We start from the raw sequence: 12,832 nt of genomic DNA on the forward strand, positions 1-12,832 counted from the left end.
TTGGAACCTGCCTTCTAGCTCAGCCATGGAAAGCATTTTAATTCTGAGTGCACCGCATACCCCACTCCTACACTGGTCTCAGGCCAGGGGAAAAGGGCCAGAGGGTAAAAGACCAGAAAGTGACCACGCTCTGAATTCTCCCCTTTCCTTTGTGCCCAACATGTATACCAGAGTGATATGAGGTTCCAATAAAGATGGTTTTGAAGGAGAACAGCCTAGAGAACAGCAGAAGGGGCAGAAGGCATGGGTATCCCCTACATCTGTCCTTGACGCTTTGAAGAAGGGAATGATGAAGAGTGAGTGGCACATTTTGTGCTTACTGATGGCCACTCCTCCTCTCTGACTGCCTGTGTGGGAGTCACCCTGCACACACAGCAGGAAGTAGGTTTGAGTGAGCATAATTCACCGAGAATTGCTATTTATAGATCTGCTTCTTCTGGGCAGCACATCATTGACAAGAACCTGAATTTGTGTCTAACAAGTCCAGTTCGGTATCTTTAATACTGGAAGTGATCCTTTTACCTTGAGACTTGACTTTCTTTTTTTAAGGATTAGATGAAATATGAACTGACAGTGTACCATAACTTATGTGAAATTTACCAAGTTCTTAATGCACATGTACACATGTCCAACCAACTAGAAATGATATTGAACATAATTCTGGTGTTAGGTCAACCTCTCCTAACTTGGAAATAGAACAAAAGACTCAGTCAAACCTAGCTAACGGGGCAAACCTTTTTTCCCTCTCTCCCTTCCTAGTTTTATGTCATTCATAGATGATCTTTTCTGTCCCATGCTGGTCTATTCGGAAGTCATATCATTTTTGTGAGGCTCTCATTCTAATTTTAGAGAGTTGGCAGTTTATCTGAGTATAATTGATCAGATTTCATGCTCTACGTAGGTATTCATTAAATGTAGTTCTCTACCTCACGCTACCATATTCCCTAAGTGATTAATGCACAGATTCATATGATGGTTCATTCTCTTCCCATGCTTGCTTTTTAATTTCTTACTTCACTATTCACCGCTGCCCACAGTTTGGTGATGGGATAAAGGTTAAATGGGCTACCTCTACCTATTTTGAAGAAAATAATTCCTTTTCCATAGAGCGCTACTTGAAAAGATTTTCCCTTCTGTCAAAAGGACATTGACTTTATATTTCTTCTGTGTTACTACCAAAAATATAAACCCTTACCTGAAGCTGCACAGTGTTTTAATTGCTAACCGTTTCATATCTATACAGAGTGCTCACCAAGAACCTTTCATCTTGAGGGGTACTACAGGGCTGGAGGGCTAAACCAAAAGGAGGACAAGTAAGGAGTCTGGAGAAAGCATACCCCAGGCAGAGGAACAGCAAGCACAAAGAGCCGAAGATGAAAAGTTTATGTAATACCAACTTGACTTTTGACACTGTCTTGCTCACCAGGAATACAGAAATGAGAACATCAACAGTCCTCATGGTCTGTAGCCTACACATAGTTTCCTAAATATTGTTTATAACTTATTTTCACATAAGCCCTTGCATTACTTTGAGCTTTTCATATTTGATTTCAATTTTCTCAAATTTTGGAAAGAGAAATCTCTTGGGATGTATCTAACCAGTGAAAACTTCTGCACTTAGATTTTCACACAATTGCTTCTATATGCACACCTTTTGGTAACTGCATTCCTCAATTGTTCTTTTGTATAGTAGCTAGAAATACTAAATGCAATATGGATACCTTAAAGAAGTAGAGAAAACAGAATTTTATATAGGTTGTGAAGTATCTGCTTGGAAACAATTTCCACTAAATTTTATTACATTAATATGCTTTCTGGCACTAGGAGAAGTGGCTTTAGTGAACATCTAGGATGTTGGTGTCTCTCTAACTCAAAGGGATCTGCCAAGAGAAATGAGTCTTTCATTTGATGAAGTCAGTATTGTAGCAGTTCCATGAAGAATTACAAAATATTCTGGACTACTTGTTTATTAGCCACAATATAATGCTAAACAAGTTTTAAAGTAATGGATATTGCACTTCTTAAAGTAAAGAAATACTGTAGAATTTCAAATATATTAGCAATAGTCTTTAGGTTAATAAAATCTTGTTACAATGGTACAGGAGGACCCTCTTTATTTTTTATGTTTGCAAACTCTTTGGCAAAGCCTCAGGATTTTTTTTTTGGTGGGGACTTAGTAATGTTTGTCATGTGCTTATGAAATTACAGAATAGATTCAAGTCCAAATGATGACAGGGTAAAAAGGGCTGAGTTAATACTAATTTTACGTAGTATTTGCACAATTTCCCATCAACTCTCAAGGATTCAGGCTGACTAATTAATCCAGTTTGTACAGTTTTGCATTCTGTGATAACACTATGCATTGTAAGGCAAATCCATCTGTTTATATATTTAGACTTGGTGAAATTGGAGGATTCTAGAAGCTAGTTTTAGAATACTTTTCTTTAGATCAGAGACTTCTTTCCACCTGAAAAGAATGGTTGTTTTCATTAAAGACGTAAAAATAATTAGTTATACCCCCCACCACACACACATTAGTTCTATCCTTGAGGCGAAGGATATAGTTTAAGTAAAATTATTATCTTACAATTTAATCTTTGCAATTTCTCCACATTCTCTTTTTCTCTTTTATTTCTCTATTACTTTCTAAAAATTCCTAAATCACATTAATATTTCCTTTATATACTATAGAATTGCCATGCATGTATTAATAATTAGTTGTTATTTTCTAATTATTTGGCTTTCTCTTCATGTTTAAGGTTCTTTCTGGCATTAAGACTTAGGAAGAGTCAGTTAATTCTATCATTTTCCTATGCTAGGAAACTTAAGAACTAGGAATAGCCATTACTTAAATGCTATTTATTAGGAAAGAACTTTGACACTAGAAATACTAATTCTGATACAAAATATAAAGAATTAAAATGAAAAAAGGCACAAGAGATTTTTTAAACAATAAGATTTCAGATCATTTCCCCATATCACGACAATATTTCCAATTCTATTTTTGACTACATTTAAAATTGCTTTTTCCTCATATAAATTCATTCTATGTATTTATGATATAGACACTATCCAGGCTTATTTTTTCTATGGCAATATATAAAGTCAAACTATTTGGTGAAAATGATAGTTTATTTACTTGTTGAGATATAACTCATAGGTAAAAAACTGCTTTGAGAACACTGAGTAGAGAATACCTTAAAAGTGCCCTTGTATAGTACTTACCAATATAGCTGTCATTGCAACAAATTCCACTAATATCGTATGAAAACATAGAATTGAATCATACCAGTTGAAATTCATTTTTTTCTGCACTATGGCCCAATTTAGTATGATAAATAAACATGAGGAAATAATCATTTTTAGTTTGCAATAATAAAATTTCACATTAGGAAGGTTGCATAAAAATGAGGCCTAGTAAGCAGGTTAAAGTGGAACTTGAATGCAATATTTTCATAGGTATAAGTAAGGCCAGAAATATTTAATTTGGAAACCATTTGACTGGAGGTTGTAAAAGGTCAACAGTAGGAAAAAAAACAAAAAACTAGGGCAAATGGTATTCTCCAGTGAGAATCCCAGTGAAGCCAATGGAAAGTTTATGGAAATATCCGAAAGACACATTTGGCCTAGTTCAAAAGCTCTATTAAATTAATAATTTAATACATTGTCCTAGTTAAGTCTTGTCTTTATGGTCCTTTTAACATGATTTTGCCTAGGATTCGTTCATAGCTTGCTTGGAATTTACAGAAAAGTAGATAAGCTAATAAGGGACATTTGATATCTCACTTAACTTCAAAGATACTTTGACTCCCTCACCATCCCCACCCTACAGTGAGGAAAGATCCTATGGAAAGAAATTCATGAATCCAAGAAAAGCTTTGTGATTTTTAATGCCCACAAAGTGGGAAGTATAGATAGATGTAAAATGTATAATTCTGATACTTAGCTTAGGGGAATTTAGTCTCTGAAACAAACTAAACTATATAAAACTGATAGTATCTGATGTTACAAGTTTTGCTACAAGTTTTATTTTCTAATACTGAGTGTATAAATGTCATTGTGGCTGTTTCCTTGTGGTACAAGGAGGAACTAGTAGCCTCTTACTTTCTGTGATCCATATTTATCAAGCCTCTATTTTGGCCTGGTACTGCCTAAGGTACACAGCAGTATACCTTGTCAGTGGTACCAGATTTAGTTTCTGGAAATGCAGGAGCAAAGCATTACTTCATGGCATTTTGGAGTCAGCTGTTAGAGAAATCTGATCTCAGAGAGGTGGACTTTGATAAGTGGCTACCATTGGGTTTCAGACCTATCTTTTCAAGTGGGACCAAGGAGGCTTCCTAGAGACATCTGCTAAGAGAAGAGGAAGTCAGGTGAGACATTCCGCACTCAAAACCACCATAGACTGGGGAGCCAGACCAACTGAGTTCATATTCCTGCTCTATTACTTACCACTTCTGTGACCTTACTTTAATCTCTCTGACCTTCAGGTGCCTCATTCCCCTCCAAATGGACAAAATAACAGGGTTTTGTGAGAATTTAAGAGTTAAAATATTTGGGGGACCAAGAGCATTGTTTTTTGCAGCTTAGCTCTCATTATTATTTTATATTAAGTACTCTCCCTCAGATTTGTTTCTTAGCTCAATACCCTTCCAGTCCCCCACACCCCCAATGAAATAATGTCACAGGGGCTTGTAACGGGGCCCGAATGGGAGAAAGATTATGTGGAAGCACAGGAAGATGAGGTAGAAGCTGAAAGAGCTGCTGCAGTAAAAACTCTGCGAACTCTCCTCTTCCCCACATCATCTAACACTACCTGACGAAAAGTAGAGAGTATTCTCCTCACTCTGCTGCACAACCCTCGATGGGCTTCTGTGCATCATGCGAGCAGTGCCCGGAGGCATCAAGCCACCGCGGCTGATGAGGCAGAGCGCGCGGGGAGCCTGCCAGAGGTGGGGTGCGTGGTTTTGAGGGCTGGAGAAGAGGAATAAAACCAGATGTCACACAGCGACCACTCTCCCTGGTTCCTGAGCACTCCTGAGACATTCCCAGGGGGTGATACGAAACATGATCGAAAACGGGTGGTGGGATGGTGGGGGGTGTTTTAGGAAGTTGACACAAATGTATCAAATCACCAAACACAGTTTTTGCTTGTCTACTACACACCAGGCAGGGTATCAGTGATTGGGGACACGAAGATGCTGAAGACGACCCTGACCTCAAGTCCTTTGTCCGGCTCATCCTCGCGCCCAGACATTTTTACTACCCTATTACGATTTCTGGGGAAGCACAGGCCCAGTCACTCTCTGAGTACACACCAGGGGGACCCATGGTTGGGACTTGGAGGAAAGATGACTACAGGCGTTAGCCTGGCAGAGGGAGATTTCAGATAAAGGGTGCCGTCCAGGGTAAGAAAATGAACTTTTTGTGTCACATTTGCATTTCCATGTCTTAACTAACATTCTCTGAAAATATTGATGGCACAAACGAAGTAAATTCCTGCTTATAACGCAAAAGGGATCACCTACTATGGCTTACGCGTTGAACTAGTCCTAAGATCACCATTTCAGAAATGTCTTAATATTAATGCCGCCAAGAAACCGGCATCTTTCGCAAGAAGCGGGACTGCATTCCTTCGCGCGTAGGGAAAGGAGACGGAACACAATCCCCAGCGCTAGGCCAAGGGGCGGCGCGCTGCGCCCGGGCGCCGCACGTGTCCGCCCGCCGCGCCCCGCCCCCTCCCCATCCCGATCGAGCGGGGTGCGCCAACGCTCGCGAGAGCCCTCTCAGCTTCCACGTTCGCCACGTTCCAAAGAACCGGGACAGACTGGAAAGCCAAAAGCCGCCCTCGCTCACAGGCGTCTGTGTCGCGCCAGAACGGCCCCAAGTCTGCGGGGGGCGGGGAAGCGCATCAGGGTACCGCCACCTCATAGAGGCCGTTGCGATTGGCTCGCGCCCGCCGTCACTCAGGCTTCCGCGGGCGGGGCGAGGCCGGGAAGGGGCGTGGCCGGGGCGGGCGAGCCGCGCGCTCTCGCCTCGGGAGGGAGTCACAGGTCCGGCACACGCGAGGGCCGGGCGCGCGCAGCCGGCACGCGGGTGAAAGTCCTCGGAGGCGCGGCGGGCGGTGCGTAGGCACAGGCTCTGCTGCAGGAGCCGCGGCCCGCACCCGCTCCAGCGCCCGCTGCCGTCAGTGGCCCCAGGCCCGCCGTGTACCCCTGCGCACTGAGGTCCCCACCGGCCCTCGCCAGCCCCCGCGCAGCGTGCGATGGCCCCGCGCAAGAATGCCAAGGGCGGCGGCGGCAATAGCAGCAGCAGTGGCTCCGGCAGCGGCAGCACGAGCGCGGGCAGCAGCGGAGGCAGCAGCAGCCCCGGGCCCCGGAGAGGTCAGAGGCCCTGGGGGTCCGGGGTCCGGGACCGGGCCTTGGGGTGGGACCCCGGGCGGCGGCGGGCGCTGCAGGTCCATCTCCCCAGGTCTCGCCGCGCGCCTCCTTCATCCTCCCCTTCGCTCCTCCTTTGGGCTCGGGGCGGAGGCCGCGCTCGCCAGGCCGGGCCGGCTGGCGGAGCAGGGTACGCGCCCTGGTGTTGGCCAAGTCGGGGAACCCTTTCCTGGCAGTTTCCACACCTGCAGGGCGCAGCCGAGATGGAGGTCATTGATCGACTCTTTCTTGGCTTACTGTGGAATTGAAGATGGGAGTAAGAGAACAATTTATCTTTGCCTTGCATGTTTTGGGGGAGTTTGAAAATGAGCCAAAGTCAGGGAAAGTAAGTTCCTGCCTAACCAGCGGTTTTTCAGTGCAACCCAAAGGAGAGAATATTGGGGGGTGGGGGTGGGGGTGAAGGTGGGGGGGTAGTTGGGAGTGATTTGAATGTTCTTGCAAAAATGTTTTTGCTTTTATGTAGCTTTCTTAACATGTGTTGCAAATGCCTTTAAAATATCACGGAATGCCATGAAATACTGGACGAGTTTCTCTATTTTTACCTTTTTTGCTTAAAAAAATCGATTGGTTATTCACCTTTTTCCTTCCCTATGTGCATACCCAGCAGAGAGAGGACAGATGTTTTAAATCTGTTTCCTCTCATATTTCAGTGGTTCTCGGTTTCTTTTATACTTCCTTTGACTCATTTAGGATATTGAAACTGGAAAACACATGGGTATTGAATGTGAGCTGTAAACTTCACTTGAAATGGTTTAGACCTTTTGTTTGCTGACATCTGTATGTAGTGCAGTCATAAATATGAAGAAAATAAATCAGATAACTATAGTCATACTTCAAAGAACTATTTTAATTACAGCACGTGTCGCTATCTGAAATTGTCTTCTTATTTTCATGTGTATTGTATTTGTCTCATTCTCTCCTCTTCATTTCTTATCCTCAATTCCTGTAATGGTCGTGTCCCATAATAGGTGCTCAAAAAATATTTGATTAGTGAACGTATGAACTTAAATGGTGAAAGTAATGCAGTTAAATCCATTGCACAAATTTACATTCTAAGAACTATTAATACTATTTGTATTCTAAATGGAAAGAAATAAACAGTTTGAAGTGCAAGCATGTTAATTCACCTTTGACGTAAGTAAAAGTTTGTGTTCCTTTTTCACTGGTTTTTAAATGTCAGTTACTTCAACATGTAGAGGAGTAGATTAACTGCCTCAGGTGGCTGGGGCTACCCTTTTTAACATTTCTAAATGAGGAGAGCCCATTGTGAGCCCTATGTGTGAAGCAGAGGAAGCTGACAGACTTGAATGATAATTGTTTCAAAAGTTTTTTGTGGCTATTTACAAGTGAAACATTTCTTTGCTCCATTTTATCGTTTGTGCTTTTGAGTAGAGAACTGATTGCATCTGGGGAAGTCTCTTTATATGGCCTGTTACTGGTGAGAGTTAATAGTGGGAAATGTGTGTCATGTTTCTACCTCAATCAATAAATATTTGAAACATTTTAACAGGCAGCTGGTAAGTTTAGGAAATGTTGTAACCTAAGTTAATTTATCCTGACTGTCATATTCAGGCATTTTAGAGCAAGCTCTGTCCATATATGAGATCCACAGCCTTTTAAACATTTTATGCATTGAATCCATAATTGTCTTGAAATAGACAGAGTATGTAAAAGAAAATATGTGAAAGAGAGAGAAATACCTATGTTACAAAAAAACAAACAAAAAGTTGATGTTGGAGCCCTGTATGTTACGTAATGAGTATTCTTTTTCCGCAGCCATTTTTTTTCAGTAAATAATTGCGTTCTGACTGTGTGCCAGGTAGAAGGCACTAGAATTGGAAACCAGGATTCTTTCCATGATTCCAACCGCAGCAGATACCTCGCAGTGTGAAAGTGTGATTATATTGTTTTCTTATGGCAGTATATACCTGAAAGATAAAGCCAACTTTTATTGCTGTTTTATCTAGTGGTTGAGGTATGGACATTGTGCAAACCATTCCCATCTGCTGGAGAAATAAAAGCTGAAGAATTTTCAGCAGTGCCATTACTGCGCGGCCCTTCTAGTTCCCGGCTCTAGTCATATTGATAAGGAAATTCATGCCCAGAAAGATCGCGTAGTTCGTTGAAGGTGGTTTAGTTCATGGAAACTCCAACTAATTACTGGAATAACCAAGACTAGAACCCAAGTTCTCTGCTAGTCATTCATTTTTCCATACTAATTGAATTTTAGGTTCTCTAATATGTAAAATTTTATGGGAATGGAGAGTTGAACTAGATTATCACGTTTCCTTCTGGCACTTTCTGCATGGCATTAGTACACTTACTTATTGAAGAAAAGTGTGCTTTTGTCATATCATCAGTTAAATATCCTTTCACCAAAATTGTGTTTGAAACAGTATATTTGAAAATCTTAGTTTGAGAAGAAGTACATGGATTCATAGTATTTTAAGATGTTTTGCTCCGAGAATCAGAAGTTGATGGCATTGGTCACATTAAACATTATTATTTTTTATTTTTTGTGTAAAAGTATGGAGTAAAAAGGACGCAGTCCTTTGAAGCATGCATTTTAGGGAAAAGGTGATTTTCTGGCCAGATTGTTTATCTTGGTGGTTATTTCATTGAAAAGTGATATTTGGAAGCTGGAATTATGGGGTTTTATATTACAGAGTTTTTTTAAACCATGTATCTGCTTTTTATTTCCTTCAGCTTAAACCGAAAAATGATAAACTGGTTTTCTACAGAGTTCAATTTCACCTTTTTTAGTTTTATTCTGTATAAAGTAAAAGAAACATGAAGAAACAAGATATCTTAACTTTAATTTGTATATAGAATTTAATTTGCATGGCAAACTGGGACCAGGAGAAGCTTTTTTCAAATTTATTTATTGAAAATTTTTGGTGAAGGATCATGATGTCCTTTTGGACTGATTTTGTAGACACTTACGTATGTAATGTTTTTTGTTGGTTTAGCTTTTCCCTTTCACCCACTCCTTCCCTGTGTCTTCTAGCATGCTTTCTATCTCCCTGTTTATTTTCTGTGGGTGTCCTGCTACTGTATTACACTTGACCGGTAGGTGTCAGTGTAGAACACTGCCCCACTTCGATTTGAAGCTTCAGGTTATATAACAGCAATTAGTTTTATTACTATTGAATATTATTTAACCAATCTGTACATACTCAAAAATATTGATGGACAATTACTTAAAAACTCTTAGCTACTACTGCTTTTTAATTCTCTCAAGGTCTCCAACAGTAGATTTTGAAATTTAGTGGTAAGAATTTATCCCAAACAGCCTTTTTATTTAGGCTTAATTAGAATTAAATATAATTCTGTAAAATAGAATATTCAAAGATTCATTTTATGGGTATGAATCATTTAGAAAAACACTTCTTGGTTTTTTTTTTTTTTTCTTTCTACTTTCAGTGTTGCTTTCATTGTTAAGTAACTGACAGGTACAGTTCACTGCTGGTTGCATTGCAGAGCCCTCACATGAAGGGCCCTAGTGAAACTTCCTTTCTTTAGCCAGAGACTGTCAGTTAGGGCCAGCTGCTTAATCTTCCAGTACTCGTTCTAGGACGGAGAGATAGGAAGTCCGTAATTCTTCCTTAACAAGAATTGTGCCTGTTTCGTGTTCAGTTGAACAGCATTTTATTCAGCCTGGCCAGATCATGTGAAACCATGTACTAAAAAATGGGCTGAGAGGGTTCATGAAGACAATTCTAAAAGACCTGTTAACCTTTGGTGGGCTGGGGAAGTAAAAGAAAGATCTGTATTTTAGTCTTGCTTTGAAATCACCTGAGTCATAGAGATTATTAGCAAATGAATGTATGAGGTTTTCATTTTCAGCAAAGTACCAAGAAACTAACTTGGATAAAGGCTCCTGTAGGCTCTCCACCCTGTTTTTAGTTAGTATCAGCTATTTAACCTCTGGGCTCTGTGGTCCCAAAAGGGAAAAACCTTTTTCTCCAGAAAGGCGTGGTAGTTTGGGAGAGAGAATCTGATGACCTGGATCACATTCATTTAAGAACTGTGTGGCAAGTCGCTCAAAATCTCTAGTCCCAGATTCCTCAAACTGAATTATTCTCTACTTTCAGAGCAGCCCTAAGACCTATTTCATGTGCCTTCATGCTTCTCAGATGTTTCCATTGAAGTGCTTCTAATGATAGGGCTGAATGCAAAACTTTGGAGAATATAAAAGTGTAGATCTGAGCAGGCCGTTGTGTGCTTGGAATTTTTTGATGATTTATTGGATGAAATTTGTTTTGTATTTGGTAGCTTCTGTATTTTAAGTAATATGGATGCTTTTGAGGTAGTGCTTATCCCGTGTCTTTGAGGACCCCTTGATACATTTCTGTCTGCTTTTGGGGGTGTAACTATTTATTTGCCTCAAGTTGCTGATTTGCCCTCTGATTGCTCAGAGGTCTGTAACATTATTTTATATTACCAGGGCTCAGATACATTTTAGTCTTTTGATGCTATTCCAGCCACTGTTGTAACATCATGAAAATAGGCAGCTTAGTTTGAGTCTTGGATACTTCTGCATCACTTCTAAGTGCTTTGACTTCATTCTGTACCAAGGTATAAAAATGTTTTTTAATTAATCTCCCTTTGATAAAACCTGTGTGGACATAGAACCTATCTACAGCTTACCCGAATCTCTGGGGGAAAGCCTCACCCTTCTGTCAGGGGATGTGGAGGTGCAGGAGCTGGCTCATTTGCTGCAGCGTGTGCTGCCCCGGCGTCCGCTCTGCACTGCACACGGGTGAGTGCGTGTCTGCTTCGTGCTGCATCCTGGCCATTGCTATTGGAGGACTAGAGATCCAGGATGTTCATTTCTTACCTCCCTGTGTACCTCTGTAGGGGTGTATTCTGGAGTCCAGCGCTTTACCCTTTTTACTTTCTTCTGGTGCTGCTAGGAGCCAAGATGGTATTTTCTTGTCAGTCATCTTTATGTTTTAAAAATTTTTTATTATTTTATTCCCCTAAGATGAGGGATGCTTCAGGCATTTGTTCTGCATTTGATATTTGTTTTTCAGGGATTTGTCTTGGTGACCTTTGACTGATGTGGTTATCTTTTAATGGCAAATCACTGAATGTAATTTAATTCTGATCACATTGATGACAGCTGAGGACAAATTTGGTCTAGATAACCTATTAGATTTAAGGGAAATTTTGAGCTCGCTTGGTGATAAATCTTTTCAACAATAATTACAGAAGATCTTTTGAAGGATCTGGGCTGTGCTTTGGCCCACTGTGATCCAGGTGGCTTGCCCAGTGTGACTGATATTTCGTTTGCCCATAGATACTTTCTGTGCTCTAGAGCAGAGAGGGTCAGTGAATCAAATCGGGCGGGGGAGGGGGAGTTGTCCAGTTACAACAGGGTTCCCAAGGACAGCCCTGGCCGTGGAAATAGCTGTTGCTATACCTGGAGAAGTGCCAGCACTTCCCTCCTACCTGTGTGATCACAGGTTTAACCCAGTGACTCATTCTGTGTGGAAGCCAGCAAGGATCAGTCTTAATTTTAAAGTAGAAGAATAATGTTTGATAAAATAATTTTATTCCACAGCCAGCATTGTTGTAACTGCCTTTTGTCATATTTGACACAGGTCTGCCATGCCACGGTGTAGAATCATTGCTCTTCTGTTGTCTGTCCTGTCTATAACTTCTGTTTCTGGTTTATTATACTGCTATTATACACATTCCCCCCTCCCCCATCTTTTACACTCTGCTTTTAATGCTTTTAATTTCAATTTTTTTGAAGTGGTATACTGGAAAGCCTCTTTTTGATCTTAGGTTCATATGAAAATTTTATTTAGGAACAGTTAATTTTTTTTACATGAACCTAAAAATCTGTTATAAATGTTTATTGAAAATAAACTAGTGTTTAACTTTACTTTTTAATTTTTCAATTCTTTGAATCAATTTTTTTTGTTTTGAGATAGGCTCTTGCTCTTTCCCCTAGTCTAGAGTGCAGTGGCATCATCATAGCTTACTGCAACCTCAAACTCCCAGCCACCTTGGCCTACCACCTTGGCCTCTCAAAGTGCTAGGATTATAGGCATGAGCCATGAGTTTTTTAAAATTGTTCAATGGACTTGCTTTTTGGCAGAGAGCATTTTCTAACTTCTAGAATACAAATATTTCTATGTGCTGCTCTTTAAAATCATATCTACTTGAAACATTATATATTTAGGACATATAAATAGCTATAAAAGATAATACAATGAATACCCCATATACCTACCATATAGGTTAAGAAATGAAACATTACCAAATTCTTTGATTTTCTTCTCCTGTAGTATCCCTTCCCAACCATTCTTAAATGTTTTATGATAGTCTTTATAATAATATTTGCACAAAATGAAAATGTATTATATAATGTTGCATTACGTATT

General features: G+C 40.4%; 1 protein-coding gene across 3 annotated transcripts in view; it reads left to right on the top strand.

Annotated features, from left to right (window-relative positions):
* The first annotated feature begins 5,998 nt into the window (after window positions 1-5,998).
* The window catches only part of ASPH (aspartate beta-hydroxylase), a 231,714-nt gene continuing 224,880 nt past the window's right edge, over window positions 5,999-12,832 (top strand). For 2 of the 3 annotated variants that reach the window (XM_012661431.1, XM_012661432.1), the window contains exon 1: window positions 6,000-6,383. In XM_012661431.1, the coding sequence (XP_012516885.1) occupies window positions 6,266-6,383 (118 nt within the window). In that variant the 5' untranslated portion in view covers window positions 6,000-6,265. Of the gene's footprint in view, window positions 6,384-12,832 lie in introns of all 3 variants that reach the window. The other variant, XM_012661435.1, reaches the window with a different exon arrangement.

The sequence above is a fragment of the Propithecus coquereli genome, unplaced genomic scaffold, assembly GCF_000956105.1.
Source record: "Propithecus coquereli isolate 6110/MARCELLA unplaced genomic scaffold, Pcoq_1.0 Scaffold71, whole genome shotgun sequence".
NCBI lineage: Eukaryota > Metazoa > Chordata > Mammalia > Primates > Indriidae > Propithecus > Propithecus coquereli.